Source organism: Coloeus monedula, assembly GCF_965178545.1.
Source record: "Coloeus monedula genome assembly, chromosome: 3".
NCBI lineage: Eukaryota > Metazoa > Chordata > Aves > Passeriformes > Corvidae > Coloeus > Coloeus monedula.
In genome coordinates this window covers 39,322,050-39,342,586 of record NC_138783.1, presented here as the reverse complement: position 1 = coordinate 39,342,586, position 20,537 = coordinate 39,322,050, and the positions used below count along the sequence as shown (strand labels likewise).

The 20,537-nt window shown below is 39.6% G+C and overlaps 1 protein-coding gene across 4 annotated transcripts; it reads left to right on the top strand.

Annotated features, from left to right (window-relative positions):
* Positions 1 to 3,581: 3,581 nt before the first annotated feature.
* CCDC82 (coiled-coil domain containing 82) lies at positions 3,582 to 20,114 on the top strand. Of its 4 annotated transcripts, none has more exons than XM_082278734.1 (8): positions 3,582 to 3,739; positions 3,999 to 4,557; positions 5,019 to 5,247; positions 6,372 to 6,464; positions 8,260 to 8,384; positions 8,984 to 9,154; positions 15,353 to 15,538; positions 16,093 to 20,114. In XM_082278734.1, the coding sequence occupies exons 2-8, from the start codon at positions 4,006 to 4,008 to the stop codon at positions 16,156 to 16,158; spliced, it is 1,422 nt and encodes a 473-aa protein (XP_082134860.1). In that variant the 5' UTR covers positions 3,582 to 3,739; positions 3,999 to 4,005; the 3' UTR covers positions 16,159 to 20,114. The 4 variants fall into 4 exon arrangements, with proteins under 4 accessions (XP_082134860.1, XP_082134858.1, XP_082134859.1 ...); XM_082278732.1 differs by having other exon boundaries at positions 3,582 to 3,806; XM_082278733.1 differs by having other exon boundaries at positions 3,582 to 3,829.
* Positions 20,115 to 20,537: the final 423 nt, after the last annotated feature.

Below are 20,537 nucleotides of genomic sequence, written 5' to 3'. Positions count from 1 at the left end.
AACTTTTGTATATGAAACATCATTTCAGAATCTCACAAGACCAGAAAGCTCTCAGTGTTTCAAAAAGAGATTAAATGCTAACTCCATTGGTCTATTTTGTCTGAAATTCACTCTTTCTATGAAATTCAACACCACACAAAGAGCCAGAATCAGGATTAAGGATCTCATAAACCCCATTTAATTCCTTAAAAAGGCTTCTGTGCAGAAATGAATTCCACTCTCTGAGAAAAGTTGTACTATTCACAAAAGGGGGGGGGGGGGGGGGGGGGGGCTTTAGAATTACTATGAAAACCCTGTGCTCCAGGAAACTTTTAAAACTTTTTTTAGAAATATATTTCTTCTAAATGGAGATGTTTTTTAAAATAGCCATTGAATGGAATCTTAAAATGTTTTCTCTTAAAAAATTGGAACAATTAAAGTCAATTTTTGTGTTGCTGCTGACTACAGAGTGATAGCAACAAAATGACAAGAATCAGGTCAAAGTCAGCCAGCAGCTACAAGGGCTTTTGGGCAGGCTTACCATTCTCAGGGATTCTCCCTAAAATTAGGGAAATGGTCTTCCATTGACAAGAAATAGAAGGCATAGAAATGTAAGACTGTGAGTCCTCTGTAATATGCTCTTCATGTACCCTGCAGGAGGTTGAGTTCAAGGAAGACAGACAGAAAGACATAAAAGAACAAAAAAACGAAAAGAAGATGACCTTATATTCAATTTCTACACTTCAGGTACAGTCTTACTTAGGGACCTCCCTATGAGTCCTAGAAGATCTGTCTGGTTTCTTTTTATCTTTCCTGATAAAACTGTTGTTGTGTAGTTAATCTGTGTCTCTATTTAATGCATGACATAAAAGGACTGAGCGCTGTGTTTGGTGAAGGGACAGGGAGTCCCTGGTGACGTAAGCTGGTCACCTTCTAAGTCCCTTCTAAGAAACTGCAATGCTGAAAAATTATTTCAAAAGCATTAAAGCTCATTGTCGTGGGTGCCACTGCCTAAACCTCTTGTCAAATTCACAGGTGACTTGCCAGTTCTGCTCTGACACACAGTTGAGCTATTGCAATCTGCCAGAGAGCAAGAGCAACTTTGGTGGCTGTGCCAGTTCCAGCCAGGCTGAACCTCTCCATAAGTTTAAAAATTAAAAAGAGCTTTTAAAGTTGTTTTATTTGTTTTGTGGGTTTTTTTTCTTTTTTCTGGTAAATTCCAGCACTACTATTTGGGCATGAGCCAGCCTAATGCTCAGTATGCCTGGGAGTCATGGGGCATTTGCAACTGCTGCACTGCTGCAGGAAACAGTCCCTGGGAACTGCGGGCTCTGAGCTTCCCATTGCTTACCTTAGGGAAAGGAGAATACCCCAAGCAGGAAGGGTCTGTTTTATGGAAGGAATGTTCATATAACCCTGTACACCACTGAACCCCAGAAGAGCTAAAGCTCCAGAGAAACTGCAGTGTGAACACAGCAGCAGCCAGACAGCTAACAGACCAGTTGGAAAGCAGCAGAGCAACTACTCAGGGGCTAAAGCAGCCAGCAATAGAAGGGGCTACAACTTAAAATAAAGGTTTCAAAATAATAATTTCTCTGTTATCTAAAACCATATGGGACTGGAATACCCCAGTAAAATATAAAACTCTGTACTGGGGAGATGCTGTCGCCATCACACGGCATAGTAACTGCACAAGCTCAGGAAGAACGCTATGGTACACAAGGAAATCAACTGCATTTATTTTTTATGAGACAAATGAGTTTGCTTAGTGTGTGCAGAACATATTAAGATATTTAGAGACGAGTTTTGAGGAAAATTGGTCTGTTTGGGAAACTTCTGTCTCTTGACTGAAATCTGCTACTAAAATCTAAGGACAGACATGACCACATGCTGTAGATTTCCCTGGGACTGGGGCTCACCTGAAAAAATCATCAGAAGAATCAGGATATAAGCACTGTGAATAGTAAAAATTTTTTGCTGTCCTTCAGAAGCCAGTGTTCATAATTGAAACTCTTCATGTCATTAAAGTAGGGGAAAAAAAGTATTTACTATATATTTACTTCAGTTACGTACAATATTTTCACTGTAATTACGTTATTTCCGTCTGCCGTACTACAGGAGTAAAACTACCAGGATTCCTTCATGCCTTTTGTCACAAGGTGGCGACGTTGGAAGCAAGAAATGCCATGGCGACCAGGGACAGAGCAGCACTCTGAAATGTTAAGTTCCACCACACTTTGGAGGAAATGATAAATCATGAACAAACTCGGATCCGTTTATTTATGTGAAAATTCACGTACTGACTTTAAACTTGAAGTAATTAAAAGAAATGTCAGCCCAGGACTATAAATCACTTAATGCAACACAATCCTTTAATTATAACCATTATAATTCTTTCAATATAAACATTTTGGTGGGAAATCAACCCACCTGTGCACACTTCTTCACCATATCAAATTCATTATGTAAATAAGAGGAGAAATAACTGTCTTTCCTTTCCAGGATTTCCTCTCCTTGTGGTTTTGTTAGCAGCTATTTTTAAAGAAAGATATGCAAGCAATTATAAGATCTTGTTAAAGCAGTACAATATGTCAGCAGAATGAGTTCCAAGGTAACAGCAGCTTTCTGCCACAGACCAAGCAAAGCAGAGAAAATTTAAGACATGAATCTTGTTACTAAAATGCATCTACCTGTAAGTTTATTAGCTCTGAACAGAATCCAGCATCCTATTCAAAGATATGCAGAAAACCAGCAGAAGCTCCTTATTCACAGAACCATAGAATCGCTAAGGCTGGAAAGACCTCTGAGGTCATCAAGCCCCACCCCCGGCCCAGCGCCAACACTGTTCACCGCTAAAACCTATCCTCAGGTGCTGTATCCACACGGCTTCTGAATGTTTCCAGGGGCGGTAACTCCAGGACTTCCCTGAGCAGCCTGTTCCAGTGCTTGACTATCCTTTCAGGGAAGAAATTTTTTCCTGATGTACGACCTAAACCTCCCCTGGCGCAACTCGAGGCCATTTCCTCTCGTCCTATCCTTGCTGCGCCCTCCTTTCAGGCAGTTGTCGAGAACGATAAGGGCCCCCCGAGCCTCCTTTTCTCCAGGTTCAACACCCCCAGCTCCCTCAGCCACGCCTCACAAGCCCGGGGTTTGCTCCCAGGGCTGCTGTGGAAGCTGCTGCGGCGGGGGCGCCTCAGACCAGCGGCGAGCCCTGCCAGCCCTGCTGAGGAGGTGCCGTACCCCACAAGCCCACGCAGACTTTTTTCGGGAATGCACCTAGGACGGGCACAAAGAACTAAACTACCACACGACTGCGCTGCCCGAAACCTCCGGGTGAGGCGCCGGAGAGCGCCGAGGCGGGTCTCGAACCTGCCACCATTCGCCACCCACTGCGCGCCAAGTCAAACATAACCCTCCTCCCGACCCCCACCGCGCCGTGACAGCACTTCCGTAAACATCGCGGCGGGATGAGTGACAGGCGCGGCGGCCAATCGGAACGCGCGAGGCCGTGGAGGGGCGGGAGCCGGCGCTCGGCGGCTGGGGCGGCGCGGCGGGAAGCGGCGGGCGGTGACGGTGGGGCGCGAAGCGGCGTGTCCCGGCACGGAACGGAACGGAACGGAACGGAACGGAACGGAACGGAACGGAACGGATCGGATCGGAACGGATCGGAACGGAACGGAACGGATCGGAACGGAACGGAACGGAACGGGCCCACAACGGCCCTGGAGCCGCGCGGTGCCGGGAGGCGGCGGTGGGAGCGGTAGCGGTGCCTCATTCATTGAGTTCAGCCACGCTGGGCGCGGGCGCTTCTGCGTGTTTGGAGTAAGGTGTAGCCTCTCGAGAAGTTACTGTGCGTGCTGAGTTTTGTTTGGTGCTGGTTTCCGCCTCTGTCTCTTAACGGTACTGCTAAATCATAAGCGTGTGGAGCAAAATACGTATGCTCATGTATTCTTTTTTTTCTCCCCTTTGTGTAATAAGTGCTTTGTTCTGCCGGTTTATATTTTGGTGTGTTGCTGCAGCCTTCCGATGGGGATGAAACCAGCTGTCAAAAGATACGAAACAAGAAGTAAGACAGCAGAGACAGAACTGCCGTCATCCAAATCCCGAGTCGATTGGAGACGCACTAGAAGGGAGCTCATACTGCTGGACAGCAATGACGAATCGTCAGCCACCTCTGAGGAGGTGGAAGAGTCTACCACATCAGAAAGTGAAACAGATGAAAAAGACCAAACGGCTGTGGAGATCAGCCTTTCAGACCAGGAGGAGAAAGGCCACAGTGGGGAAGTAACAGAAGATGGTGACGATGAGTGCGTTGTGCCTGGGAAGCGTAAGAGGTCGAGCACCTCTGTCATGTATGACAGCGATGAAAGTGAGGACAGTGACATACTTGTTAGAAAGGTTTCTGCCAAACGCCGCTGTATAATAGATGACGATGAGAGTTCTGAAAAACAGCAGCCTGATAAAACATGCCCTACAGAGAATGTTTCTAGTAATAGGAAACAGCAAGTGCTTGCAAAATTGGAAGAACTTGCAAGACAAAGCACAGCTCGGAGATCCTGCAGCAGTGCAAATTGTGAGGTCTGGGTTTTATCTTTAAAATTTAATTGGAGAAAATATTTAATGTGAGGAAGAGTTAAGCGATGCACATCAGTGGGGGTTTTTGGGTTGGAATGCATGACAAATGAGTAGTTCTGTAATATTTTAATAGTCACATTAATTAGATAACAAGATTGACTTCTGAAAATCTATCAAATTATTTTTATCAGGAAGCAGAATACCTGCTGAAGTATCTTGGAGATTTCATGTTAGCTTAATTCTTAGAAGTAGACTGAAGAGAGGTACATGGAAATAGCTAATTTAAAGCTGAAAGTAATTGTCATCTAGCACAGAATGAAGTATTTTTTGGAAATGCATGCTTTCTTGTTAATTGAACAAATGGTGTTATTAGATGGTCAAAAATCTTAGCTGGTGTGTGAGTATTTTGTCTGTGCAAATGCTGAAAATTCTTGTGTTTGAAGTACTTTTAAAAATTTAATTAGGATTCTAATAGTGAAGCAGAAATGGAAGAGGAACCACTCTGTCAGTTGCCCCCCACACCATCAGAAGGTAGTGAAACTGACAGTGGCAGCATGAAAGATTTTATAGTAGAGGAAGACGATGATGACGATGATAATGACAACACAGAGCATGTGAAGAGTGAAAATCAGCCACATCAAAAGCAGCCAAATCCATCAAACAGCGAGCTGCTGGCACAGTACATCCCACAGTGTAAGATCAGAATTAGTGATAATTCTTTATGTATAACTTGCTCATAGTACTGTAATAAAAATTCACGGGCTGAATACAAGTGCTGAGGAATAGAATATGATAGTTAAAAGCATATACCTAAAAGGCTTCAATTTATTGTGAAAGCATTCTGATTTCCACAGTAAACTTTTACAGTCTTTTGGTATCTAACTAAAGAGAGGGTGTAAGCTGGGGGGGAGGAAGGGCAACCTTATTGCACAAATTTTTTTTAAGTTGGTCTGATTTAGGATGAAGTAGGCTGCCTATGATGCATTCATTCCTGTGGAGACCTGAAAGCATCATCCTCCATCCTACGATCTTGTGGTTTATGCTAAAAGCAGCTATGTTAATGTGTCCAAATTCTGTTCTTGCCATGAGTTTGCGGCTTGGGATTTTGTTTTTTGGATTTTTTATTCGGTTGGTTTTTTGGGGGTTTTTTAATGTATTTTTATTCTGTGGTGGTAAGACTTGGGACCAGAAGTCTGGAGGGGTTTCTGACTTCATTGGCCAATCTCGGCCAAATTACATACAGCAAGAAAACTCTTCAAGTTGTTCTTTTACAAAAACCAGTTTCTGGATTGAGCAGAGAGACTTGAAACAGAACTTTATGCGAGTTATTCCATATTTTGTTGTTCAGAAGCAGGTATGTATGACTGCACAGTCAGTGCTAGTGTAGGTAGTCACAAGCATTTGTGGTATTTTTTCCCCAGTGAAGACCTCAGGAGAACTGTATTTGAAAGAAAGAAAAAAAATGAACAAAACAAACAAAATGCAAGCAAAAAACCCATGATATTCACAGAACACATTATTCACTTCTCTTAGTGTTTGTAGCTCTTACTGTGGACTCTTCTTGCTTTAAGCACGTGTCTTTAGGGTGCTAAAATTCTGTAGGATCATTGGGATGAGAAGCACAATTTAAAGGCAAAATCCTATGAGTGTGGATGTTGTACATTGAAATTATTTCTAATTCTATATTTAAATAACTTTAAAATTTTAAATTTACAATACTGGAGAAGAAGAATTCTTACAGGACTTCTAAAATGGCTTACTTTTTTTTTTTACCCCCCTTCTTTTGGTAAATTTTGGTTGTATTGCTTTCTTCCCAGTATCTCGCTGTGATCATTATGTACACTTCAAAAGAATAGTAAAGGCGTTCCTCATAAATGCAATTGATGACACTTTTCTGAGCTCATTATATGGTAAGTAAATTGCATTAAATAATGTAATAATTCATTCAAAGTTGTACAAAGCCATTTATTCTAGGGAAAGGTGTTTCTCCTGATTAGGGTCCTGAAATCTGTGGTTTTCCTGCTATCTAACTTTGATGGGGGAGTGCAGAGGGGACTCTTATCTGAAAATGATACAGTAATCTTGGAAAAATGTGTAGACTTAAATCTTTAGCACAGAAGGCTTAAAATGCCTTCTTGAGATGTAGGAATGTGTTTCTGTGTTACTAATCAGTAGTAACCTTTCCAGCATGAAAACCAAATTAGTTTCGAAGCAGGTATCTCAATGAAAACATTGCAAGGTCAGCTGGTTTGTTAAAGTCTCTTGTGCTTCGCAGCTTTTTTTCTCAGGAATTAAGGAGAGGACTCAGTGTCAGATTGTGGAAGGAGTCAGTAAAGTGCCAAAGAGTGGAGGTTTTGGTGTCATCTAACTGAGAGGGAATGGAGAAACTGAAGTATCCCACAGACCTCAGAATAAAGGCCATATACACTTAGAGCTGAAAATGTCTTTCTTCTACCACTGCTAGTTCTTTCAGGTGTTTGGTTTGGTTTGTTTCAACAAGTAAAAACAAGCTTATGGAAAGTAATAAGTAAACACTGTCAGATTGATGTTGTAATAGCTTCCTTCTATTTCAAATGGCATCTGCTCTATAAAATGTAACAACTTACTGCCAAGTTGCTGGAAGTAAATGAGCTCTGCGGGTGAGCTGGAGGTTGTAGGTGAACCTTGTATGAACATAGCCTAGCAAATACAAAATTGTATTTTTATAACATAGAACGGATTGTTCTGAGTTAATGGAAGTGAATCTCTTCATTAGTTTTGACTCAAGAGCAGCTACTATAGTATTGGAGTTCACACTTGCTTTTTATTGGGAGGGATTTTGTTTTGTGGTCTAGCACAGCCTCTTCAATCTCATACTGCAGATGTGTGTGTAAAGTGAATATGGACAAACAGTTAATTGCAATTATGGTGGCTATAATGACAACTACTTTTATGTAGAAAGGTAGATAGCCAGTGGTCCTTCTCAGGTCTGCTTTTTTTTGGATAACAGCTTTGCTAGAAGACATGGGAAGGTAGCTGAACTAAGTTTTCTATCTGTACAGACTGAAGTTCCAGGACAGTGTGCATTTCCCTGCATCTAGGGAAGACCTGTTTAATTCCTGGAGTCCAGTATGTATTGGGAAACAGTAGTGAAATAGTGGTAGTTTTACACATGCTTGTGCTTTTTAATTTATTTTGCTTGAGTAAGTATTTGGAAGTACTTACGCTGTCTAACTCAACTCATCTGGCCAGTGCTGCTGAAGTAAAGGTCAGTTTCTCTGTGCTCTTCTATAAGTGACAAAGAGAATTGTCAAAATTTCTGCTCTGAAGTAGCTCAGAGGAGTTTGTTTTCATGGATTCCGTTTTACATTATGAACAAATTAAACAGATTGGTCAAAAAGACATTCCCCCACATGCTTCCTCCTTTTCCATTATTTTAAATGGAACTGAATGAATGGATCTCGATTTGGGATGAGAGCTTTTGACTTGATTGTAGAGTTTATTTATGTACCGCTTTTAAAATGATAAAATAGATCCCTTTATCAAGATGCATGGATTGCATGGATCACTTTTATGGATAACAGTAACAAATGTATTGAATAATAGTTTAGTAAAATCATTCATAGTTCTTAGTATAAAGAAGCATAATGTTCTTGAAATTTTTTTCTAAAGAAACTTGTACAACATAGGGTGCTCAGCAAATTAGTAATGATTCTCACTGAACAGATGGAACAAGACAGAAGAAATATGCACAGGATATGCTGCTCTCACTTCATTATTTGGACGACCGCTTCATTCAGCCACGTCTTGAGAACTTAATCTGTAGAAGTCGCTGGAAAGATCGATACAAGGTGTGTAGATTCCACTTTAAATGCTGAAATGGCCTCCAAATAATTTTAATGCTGTAAGTCTCTGTAAAGGTGCAACAATCACTATAATTATATATGCTTTTTAATAGAAACTATTGTTCTTTGACTTACATAATTTGTTTTAATGCTTATATAAATATCAGAAATATTTTACGTGTTTATAACCAGAGAAACATTCACCTAGCAGAACAGAATCTCTTCTCAGCTACCTGAATGTGTCTCCTGCTAACTTCAGCAGATGACTTTTGAGGATTTTTTTTGTCACTTGCTAAATGTTATAACAAAAATTTTCCCTCCTCCCACAAAACGGTAAACAGTATGTTCATTGTGAACCTTCTACTACTATTACTACTACAAAAAATTAAGTCAGTATAGAGTAATTAGTCACTGTATGTATATTACTAGAAGGGTATTAGTGTGATAGGTGTGATGATCTAATAATCACTGTAATAATGGAGATTTGAATCTCTTTCATTTCTCTTGGACTAATTGTGTGTGAGTACAGAGTACTCAGCAGCCTGTTGGAGGCACTGTTCAGTTGACAGAGATTCTTTAATGTTATTTGGACTCTGTTTTTTCAGGAGCGTGTGGATTGTTACCCAGATGTTCGCATAAGCTTAAAAGATACAAAAAATATGTCTTGTCAGGCCTGTGAAATGAAGCGGTGTTGTAAGTTCAATGTGTTGCTCTCTGGAAGGCTTTATAATAGTAAAACTTTGGAAGTGGATGACTTCATGTCAGATGATAAACAGGTAATTTCAAACCAGCACTCTGATTTTTAAGCTTTATGTAGTATTACAGAAAATCACTTATCAACACATCTAGTCTATAATTCTAGATGCAAGTGTTAGGCTATTGTTTTTCCATGTCTAAGCCCTATTAATTTTTAAATACGAGGAATGATTTGGAGGAGTATAGACTTGGATTTAGCTTCATAATTATGAAGGAAGTTCCTATAAAACTTGAAAACATGAATGGAGGCATTCCCCTCTGCCTGCCTCTCCCCTTCCCACTTTCTTATATGTTGGGAAACAGGTAATGAAAATTATCCTCAAATAAATCCAACTTTTATCAAGAAAAGAAGTCAAATGTTTTTCTATGACCTTTGGTTTTGCTTGCATCACAATGACCCGTGTGCTGTTATCCCTTAATGAAAAAGCCCTTTACCTTTGTGTGCCTATAGTGCCCTTAAGACTTTCCCAGCAGGAATCTTGCTTTGATTAGCTCTCAGAAACTTTGTAAAAGTAACTTCTGTATGATCGACAATCATCACCATTGAATGATTGTGTTTTCTATTTTGTTGCGAGTAAAGTTTGTTCTGCGTTGGGTCGCTAGGTTTGCTAATTCTGTGCCTGCTCTGCCTCTAGCACTTGGAGGGTCCACGTGCACTCCAACAGCTCTTGTTTGCTTTAGGTTCAAACACTGAGTGAAACAGTGCAATGGTCATCCTAACAGTCCAAGTGCAACCTAGTCAGAATTTACTGCTTCATTCTTCAGGTTTTTTCCCACATCTGCTATTTGCCACGTAGCTATTCACTCAGGACAAAGTATCTTGGCATCTCAGATGCATTGACACTTGAAGTTGCTGATCTCCTTTCAAGAAGACTTGTTCCTACCTACATCAATGCATTTTGTTACAGCCTTTTCCCCATTACTGCATTATCAGAGCTACTTGTCCAAACTAGAGAACGCTTCCATTTAAGTAGTCTTGCATCTGTTTCTCCCTCAATTGTCCCTTCTAGAACATTTTGGATTAAATTACATTTTTTTTGAGTAAAAGGCATCTTTCATGTTGTTACATAACGTTCCATTAGGCAGTCATTTTAGGTGACTTGAGCAGTCACCTAAAATAATTAATAATAGCCTAATATAATTTTATTTCACAGCTGAGCCTTTTGAAAACCTTGAGTCTTAAGAACCTGGGTGTTTCTAATATTTACAGATCTTCCCTTCAAATTTACAGCTACACATAATTGTTATGATTAGGTATGCATATGACCTTCAGTAATGCAATTCATGACTTCTTATGATAAATTCAAAGCACATGATTTGTCAAGACTAAAATATTGCTGCAGTTATTTACCAAGCTGAGATCCAAGTTCTGCCTTTCTTCCCTTTCAGGAGACACAGATGGTACTTTATTTGTGAGTGTAAAAGAATTTTTGAATACAGCTGAAGTGCCTCACAGTATTTGTTGAAAATAAAAAAAAGTTTCAGAACAAGGAGTTTTTTCAGTATTTTTGGTAATGAGGTGTAATAGGATTTCTTAAGTAAAAATAAAGCGAAGCCCTTGTCAAACAGGGCGTATACCTTACTGAACCTCAAGCCTGTATTGCTTGGAGGTTTGCAAATTCTTTAGCTTACAGATTTGAGAGGTGTCGCTATGATTATCATTTTGTTATCATACATACATGTAATATACATACATCCATGTAATGCAGGAGCTTAAAAATCCGTGCCAGAGTTTTTCTTATGTTACAGACCCTTCTAAGCAGCAGTTGCTGATACTCTGTTTTGAAAAGTATGTATGTGCATGATAGTCAAGAAAGCTAGGCTTTTCCAGCAGTTTTTCCCCTTTTAATCCTGTTTATTACAGGAAAACAGTTAAGTCCTCTGCAATCATCCCAGCACTGATGCTACAGTCTGTCGTACAGTCATTCTTCCTTACGTACAGATGACTGATTTAAAAATACTCCAGTTTTCATGGGAAGTGTGTGCCTTACCTAACCAGAAATAATTAGTGAACTAGCAGAGTTTAATCTTTACTTAACTTCCAACTTAACTGTGGAAATAACAGTAGCAATTCCCTCACTGCTGACCAAATGTTGTCCTGCATAAAGTATTGTTTATTTTTCACTTTGGAAAAAACTTGAAGTATCGTACAGAATATCGAACTCACTTGCTAGTTCAATTTTGTCCCCTTCAGCTTAGGAGCTTTTTTTACCCTGTGTACACCAGCATCTGGGGACATGTCTACTATGTGCCTGCTCAGTATAGCTCAGTGGCTGTTAAACAGACTTGGGAGAGAGAGTAATAGAGCACTTTCCAGTCATTTTTGGTAGTGTCTTGTAATGCAACATTTGTGTTCTTATAGTGACCTGCAGTTTAGACTGCTAAAAGTAGTATTCTCAAGTTGTCTTTAAAGCTCTGCTGGCAATGCATTGATCAACTTGTCCTGCCAATTTAGAAAAAAAAAATAAAAGAAAAAGAGGCTCACAGAGCTACATAAAACTGCAATTTCACAAACTTAATTGACTGATAGAGAAGGCAGTTCAGCACTGACAGACCAAATTGAACAGAAACACATAGTTGGACTACTTTCTATAGATTTGTTTGAAAATACATGAGAAAAGTAGATGTGAAGAGAACAAAACCAGACCTCCAACCTCCTTCTTCTGCATAAAACTTTCCTTTTCTCTCATCTCTGAAGTATTCTGCTTTGCCAGTAGAAAGAGAGGAGAAACAGCTGTTCCAGTTTTGCTTAGGCTTGCAGTGATTGTTCACTGTGTAGGTGCCAATTCTCATTTCCCCATGGTCAGGGAGAATTGCAAGGTTTAGAGATAGGTGTCCCCCACACTTCCTTGCTCCTTATGTAACCTGGATTATAAACTGTTTCCTACTCTCAGTCATGGTGTTCTGTTTATAAACATGCTTAGAGGATATGGATTCAGTCACTACGTGTTGTGCTATTGTCCAACCATGCTGCTACATTCCATACAAAGTGATTTAACACAACTTTGGCTGATAGGGCCAGTTTGGGTAGATAAGTTAAGCATTAACACAGAGGGACTGAGAACTGTGAGGGGAAAAAATTAGAGTAAGTACAGTACTGAGATTCTTTCCAAAGCTGCATTCTGAAATAGCATTGTATTTTTAGACTGACTATCTTGCTTAAAAACACAATACATAGTTACATTTATACGTTATTTAGCTATTTGCCTTTGGCATTTCTCTACCTTGCACATAAATAAGATATGAAACTCGCTGCCACAGGATATTTTGGAAGGGAAAAATAGTATTGGGTCCCAAAATGGATTAGACAGGTTCTTAGGGAAGGTTCTTTCACACTGTGGAACATGATAGTTGGGATGAGACAGACAAACTCTTGACTGCCAGAAAATGTGTGGTAATCTTCTGATCATCCTAATGTTTGTGCTGGATCTTATACTAACTTCCTAAATGTCTCCTGCTAGCTGTTGTCACAGGGGGAAAAAATGGTCCATCAGTTTGATGCAAGATGGTATCTCTTATTTTATATCACATAATGTTCCAAATGCCACACCTCATTGCTTGGGATTGCTTGGGATACTTGAAAAGTTGTGCAATGCTCTACGAAACACTGGAGCTCAGTTCTTCATTGCTGCAGTATTTGAAATGGTGCTTTTGGAAATGTGAATTAATCAAGGCTCAGTATTGGTTGGTAGGTCTTGCACTTCAGAAGCACCTGCACCACCAAACACAAGCCTTAGTTTTTCAGTTTTGGGGATACTAGAAAATGGAGCTGTGTATAGGTACAACATGTACATGATCAGTAGAGAATTAAAATACAGGCATTTTTTATCTCAAAATGTTTAACATTTCAGTTAATAACCATTTACTGTAGGTCAGATCAAAAGTTCTTTTAAGTAAGTGTGTCTCTTTTGACTTAACTGATATTATGCCTGGTGATATCCACTGAGCTGCTGGTTAATATATTTAAGGAATTGAGATATATTCATATAGTTAAGAAAATACATAACTAATACGTATAAATTTTGTTTAATCTTTATAAGTACATTTTTCTGTTATTGTCAGCAGATAAGAGCTAGTGCTAGATTGCACAAGTAGGTCAGGTGTTTTGGGGAACTGTGGGGTATGCCCAGTCCCTGCCCTGGAGGGAGGCCTGCTGATAAGGAGATTGCATAACCTCCCAGCAGCATCCCCTTGGAGAAGGCAGCTCTCTTCGGTGAGGGTGAGAGAAAACAAGAACCATGATCCTCTGGGAGACCCTATGTAGATTCCTTGTAACCCATTGGCTTCTACCCTCTCACACCCACCCTTGTACCCCTATAAGATCTACCCTTCTCCCCCTTTGAGACTGGAGAGCTCGTCCCTGGCCTCCCCTTCGCGGGGTGCAGGCTGATAAAGCTGCCTCATGCGGAACTGCTCTACGAGCCTCCCGTCTCTCCTCCCGGTCCAGCCTGGGCTCTGCTTCGCAGAACAAGAGCTGAAATCACTCTTGCTGAATCACTAAAGGGCTGACAGCCTGCTGAGACAGGCAGCCTTTCTGCAGAGGCATCCCCGGCGGCCGAGGGAACGCCGCAGACCTCTGGAAGACTGTCCCTTGTGGGGCGCTCTCTCTGGATCCGTCACGGCTTCCTGGGTCTGAGCCACAGACCCCAACCCGGCCGCTATAGGGAACTGCTCACAGATGCAAACATTTGGTCATGCATTCAGAAAAGCTCCCTGAAAATGTGGGTTGCAAGCATTAATTAAAACTTTATTGTAATTTGAGAGTATTCAGATTATTAGAAATAAAAGGTAGCACTGTTGTGGCTCAGAAGAAATAATTTTGCAACTTAAAATTTGGTTGATTCTTATACATATATGTGTGTGTGTGTGTGTGTGTAATCTAAAACAGCAATACAGTTGCAGCTTGCATTACCAATGCAGAGAACTTCAGCCATTTACATACTTGTTATGCAAAGGTGTGACAAGTCATCAGTCCAAAACAATGCTGTTCTTGGAGGATAAACTGATGAGGGGTTTTTTTCAGAAAAACTAAATCAGTTACTTTACATGTGTATTAATTATGTTGCTTTTTAGAAAACTTGACTTCCAAAAGCCAGCCAGGTAGATTTCTTACCTGATAGGCTTTGTCTCCATGGGTTGGAGTAGCAATCAGTGTGCCTGTGGGTCATTTACAGAGGATAGAATCTTCTTCTGACTTGCCATTGTATCTATTGGAAGTACTGTTCTGGTAGACGTGGAGCAAAACATACCCTTGTGAAATGCAGGATGCGCTTAAACACAGGTGAAAGTTGAGTCTTGCTCCCTCCTTGCACCTCCAATGTCACATACTCTTTAGTGAACACTTAGGATAGCCAAAGGTTCTTGTAACCAATATATTACTCAGTGTTTTCATGGTAGTGCTGATAGATTATAACAGATCTATTCTAATCCATGCTCTGATCATGTAGTAACAGGCACATTTACCATTTGTTTGACTATAAATACTGCTGTAAAGAAAACTGTGAAATAAGACAGTTCCATCTTTTCTGCCTGGAAATCGTGGAAGTAAAACTGGTAATAACTGGGAGATGCAGAGGCTTTATTTTCTGCAGCATTATGGTTTAGCTATTCCTTCCAGACAGTTGCAGATTAACATTTGTATTGTGTAAAACTTCAAGTTCAGACTTTATTTTTTTGAAATTCAACCTCTCCATTTATTAAGTAGATGCTTTGAAGCATATGTCTATATGTGTTTATATATCTTTCTTGAAGAAATATTGAATATTTTTCAGTCTACAAAATGTTAAAATTGGTATTTTATCTACCTAGGAAGTACTTACATAGTAAGCAAAAGTAAACAAATAATTCCTCTTCCTCTGCTTTCACAATATGATGGTTGTCTAAAGTGTTAGTGATTTTGTAACAAAGTTCCACAATGAGATAGGAAAGGTACAATCAATTACAAACAAGACTGTGTTTGCAAGAAGACTGCACTGATAAGCTGCCATTGCTTGGACTTGCTGCCTGCCTGCTTGCTCAAAAATCCTTGTGCTGTAGCTGTGAAAACTACATGGGTGTGTGCTAATTTTATGCACGTAGTGTCATTCTGTTTATTTCATTATTCAAAAAAATTTCCTGGACTGACTGGTTAAATCTTACTAGATTAGCTCACCAATTCTGTGTATTGTAAAGATAACCATAGTTCTGTCAGAGAGAATGATTTGTTCGTTCTGGCCTAGGTTTTGAAGGTTGGCGTGGTGTGTGCAAATCGTACAAGAGTTTATCACAACTTGAAGCACTTCAAGTACAAGTTGTACATGGGTTGCAGCTCTGTTGCTGAACTGGATGGTGTTGAGGATGAACCAGTCAAAGACACAGTAGAGCGGCTTTTCAGCCACTTAGAAGAGAGTGGGTGGATTCAGAAGGTATGACTTGGTTATTTCCTGTATCCTTTTCCAAGCAGATAAAAGTTCAGATAAAATGTCTGATTTAATGGATCAGTTCTGAATTACCAGTCATCAATAACACAACTCAGCTCAACCATTCCCCCATTTCTGCTGACCCAGCATTTCAAACAGTGCTGTGCTGCTGTGCTCACACAGAGTTTCCATCAGCTTTTGACATGAAGCTTTTTGACAGCTGTGTGATCTCTGGGCTGTGGTGGGCAGGCCCCTGTTCCATTTGAAAGCAGCAACACAACAAACTTGAGCTGTAACTTAGAAAGATGGGAAAGATGTACATGAGGCACAGCAAGAATATTTTAGGATTCTGTTTACACTGAAGTACTTTGAATTATTCAGAACCACTTCATGAACTATTTTAAGACAGTTTGTAGTACAATTGCATGTAGTATGCTTTTAGATATAGCTTCTAAATTGTTATTGACATGCTTGGTCATGTGTTGAACAAGAAAAAGCAGTCTGTACATAATACAGTTATTGAATATTGATAAATTATACAAATTTTGTTTCATTCACAGAGATACAATGATCTTGAAGATTACATGGAAGATGCAGACAATTTTCAAGAAGAGAAAATCGATTAAGAGGTCATATATAGCTCTTTGAAAGACATCTTAAAAATGTGAATGGCCTACTTCATCTGCATGCACTTTATCTCTGCCTGGACTTTGAGATTTCTATGTAGGCTGTTGCATCTAAATTCATATGCCTTTAAACTACTGTTTGATAATGTGCTGTATCTTTTTTTTCTCATCTGTATCAATATAAACCCAAAGTTTTACCAAATCAGTCCTTCCAGTTTTACTGCATTAATCACTTTAGTTTCCTACTGTTAGAAGTATCAGTTCATTATCTATTTACTTGTGAAATAAAACTTCCACCTATTTATATTGAGCTGCATTGTAGGGAACGTAGGAGATGCTGAGATCTTTTGAAGTGGGTATATTTGGAAAGGTAAGGCTTTGTTACACAACAACTTAGGACTTGCATCTTACCTTCCTTATTGCTCATTATACGCAAGTAAGTCCAGTCAGTTAGAATGATAGTTACAACAAACAGGACCCAAATGCAAAGATCTATTTCTCCTTTGAGGAATCAGTATAGACAGTTGCAAGGCAACAGAGGAAATATTCTGCAGTCCTGACTACATTTGCAGCACAGTAGTCATTCCTCTCTTGAGAAAGTAGGTGATGAGTCACAGTATAGGCGTCATACAGACTGAGTCTGGCTTAGCCATCTAAATGAGCACATGGGCCCACATTGCTGTCTCTGATAAGCAGCTGGGGCAATTTTCTGAGATTTTAAACATCAAGTTACATTGTGCAAACATAATGGCAGCAACTTGGAGTAACTGCAGTCCTAAGAGAATGGATTAATATGCCCATGCAAGATAAGCAAGAATTCTTCCAGTGTAATTTAACAGAAAGTAGGAGTTAGTCAGAAACAGGATGCGTAGCTTACGAGAGTTTCATGAAACCCAAATCAAAGAGTAGATTTTCGTGGATTTAAGAAGGGTTAAGTATGGTACTGTCCATTCTGGAAAATTGGACATGAACTGTAAATGTGCACTTGCAGCCCAGAAAGCCAACAGTGTCCTGGGCTGCATCCAAAGCAGTGTGGCCAGCAAGTTGAAGGAGGTGATTCTGCCCCTCTGCTCTTATGAAACCCTACCTGGAGTGCTGCATCCAGCTCTAGGGTCCTGGGACAGGAAAGACTGGATCTACTGGAGCAAGTCCAGAGGAGGGTCACTAAATTGATCAGAGGGCTGGCTGTAGATAGGCTGAGAGAGTTGGAGTTGTTCAGTCTAGAGAAGGGAAGGCTCTGGAGACCTTATTTCAGCCTTGTAAGTAATTAAAGGGGGCCTACAAGGAAGATGGAGAGGGACTTTCTACCAAGGCCTGTGGTGACAGGCCAACAAGTTTTAAATTCAAATAAGGTAGGTATAGATTGACATAGGGAAGAAATTCTTTACTGTGAGGTTGGTGAGGCACTAGCACAGGTTGCCCAGAGAAGGTGAGGATGCCCCATCCCTGGAAGGATGTTAAGGTTAGGTCAGGCTGGGGCTCTGAGAAACTCTGGTCTACTAGAAGATATCCCTGGCCATTATGATCCTGTCCCTTCCAACCCAATTTTTTCAGTGTTTCTGTCCCTCTATTTTGGGCTGCATATAAAAATAATCAGATATAGCCTAAGATTAAAAGTGCAGGGCACAGGGTTTTGAATCCCATTAGGAACTGTTCCTACATCTTGCTGTATGCACATACTCTATTAGTCTTTTGTGGCTGATCAACTTAGTAAAAGATACTGTTAACACTCTGAACCCTTTTAACAGGTTACTCTGTCAGCAGCAAAACTAATGAAACTTGATTTCTCAAAGATTTGTCCATAAGAAATCCCCACATTCATTTTGCCCCTCACTGGGAACAGATATGCTGATTGGTAGGCAGCTGCTGCCAGGTGTATTGCTTAACAATGAACATCTGCTGGCTTTTTTACATAGAGGCTGTACCTTAGATTTATTGTTCACTACCCCTTTTCCCACATTCATTGCAAGAAATCAACTGCTTTTACTTTTTTTAAGGACTTGAAATCCAGCAATGTTTCAAATGCTATTAGGGTGAGTTAGTAGCATCAGTACTCCTTTGTACCACACACAGATAGAAGGTATACAAAACCAAGATGAAAATTCCTGGTAAACATATTGAGACTTTCTCTCAAGAAAACTTACATTGAAGATTTAGACACATAAAATTCTGAGGTTTATATGTCTGGTATCTATCTCCCTGGTTACCAAAGCTGAAGTTTTCTTCTCTATTTCTTTTCCTCCCTCATCTCTGTTATGAGAATATTGGTGGGAACACACCCATCAACTTAAAAGTACTCAGGAATCCATCTTGAATTTATCCCTTTTAGTTAAAATAATCCTCCTTGATACCTCACTTCTTTCTGTTAACAAAATCTCTATGGGTTGGTTTGCTTCTCTAGAACATAACATACATTTGGTGTAACTTTATTCTCACAAAGGAAAACGATTCTGAAATTAGTTCTGTACTATGTAATGCAGTATGGCCCCTTAGAGCCTTCCTGACTGGTCCTAGTTTTTGCTACCATACAAATTTTCTGAAAAGTCTCAAGACTATGATTTTTGCTTAAAAATTTTGTTGTCAAAATGAATGGTTGATCTCTCATTTTGCTGCATTTAAACTGTTCACTACCAAAGTAAAGAATAAGTTTGTGAAATTCTGGCTTGCTGATTACAAGTAATATTTCAATAATGCATGCAGTTTGATTGAAAATTGAAACGGTCACATTGTTGAATGATTAGTTTTACTCATTTTTTGATATGACAGACCTTGTTTCTCACCTCCTCTTCATACACCTAAAAAGCGTGTGCTATCTACTTCTTGTTCCTGCAGGCATTATTTTTCCAGATCATTGTTTTTTCTGTTGCTAACAGGGATACAAAAGTATCCTGATGGAATTTCCTGGTAGAAGGTGCTTCCGTAGGTTTACTAATCTTGTCTGCGGTATTACCAGTGGGACTAAGAAAATGCCTTAAATTGACATCACTGATTTCTGTTTCAGTAAGAAGCAGCTATTTGATTTGGCAGCTGATGTGATGTTTTTGTGTGTATTGTGTCTCTTAAACTCTGATATTCCCCTCACTGAGATGGGAGGAAGTGATAATATTTTTTGTGGCTGTTGTTCTACCTGATGTGTTTCTACAAGACAGCAAATGTGAAGTATCATTACATCACATTTACATTTGTCTTCACCACAGGAAGTTAAAAAATGGCTTAGAAGAGTAAATATGTAAAAATTTAGATCAAATTTTCCAGGTCTGTCTGCAAATGCTAGTATAGCATGAAGCACAAAGAAGACTTACCCCTGAGACTTTCTATATATAGAAATAATCAGTAAAAGTACTTCTAGAAGAAAAAAAAGTACAAATATCTAACGATGGGAATAGTTAGAAATCTGACCAGTCTTTCATGCTTTTTTTTCCAGATCAAAGAAGTTGAGTGAAGTTAGGAGGTGAGAGAATGTTTGTTCCAGTAGGATATTTTAAATTGGTTTTAGTGTTAATTTTTGAAGCAGTAGCTCTAATTAAGATAAAGTACCTGTCTTAATGGAACAATGAAGAGAGCTCAGTATGCGATTAGACTTTGCACGGGTGATTAATGATCATACTTGGGAATTACTTTAGTTCCTGTAATGTTTTGATAATCTGCTCTAGTTTAAGTTCTGTAACTGGAGACGGTGATACTGATGAAGTTCACACAAAGTATTTATGCACAGGATCAGGCTTACTAACACAATGTACTTGTGGGACAGGAGGTACTTTTTGCTCTATATTCTGTCCACATCTTGCAGTGAAGTATGAAAAGAAACGATTTTTCTCCCCGTGTCCTTCAGTTTTTGGAAAGAAAGTTGTTTGCTAATAGTAGATAGCTGTTACTGTCACTTTTTCAACAGTGAAAGCTTCTCCTGTTTCCAAAAAGCAGCTATTTTTAGCGCTTCAGCAGGCAATTACAGGCAATTCCCATGCTTAACTCCTCTAGTGTACATTTATTTGGATAAATAAAGACTTCTAGTTTTATCCTTTTTTAAGTCTGTCTGGATAAACAGAGTGGGCTAGTGTGCATGTGTGCTACACAAACACTTGTAAATACAATACCATTCCAAGAGAAATACCCAGCACGCACAAAGTAGACTTTAAAAAGTTGCCTCTCTGATTCTGCTTTGAGAAGAAAGAAATACCAATTTCTAATCTGAATTTAGAGATTAGGCAAAAGAATGTAATAAAGTATGATCTACCAGCCAAGGAATAATATGAGAAATGTGTGAAATTATGTTAAAAGAACCGGATTATACCAGTGGCTCCACTTCCCTGAATAGTTGATGTGAATTTTGGTAATTGTCTAGGCAGTAAGTGATGACATGGGGTTGTTTGGGGTTTCTT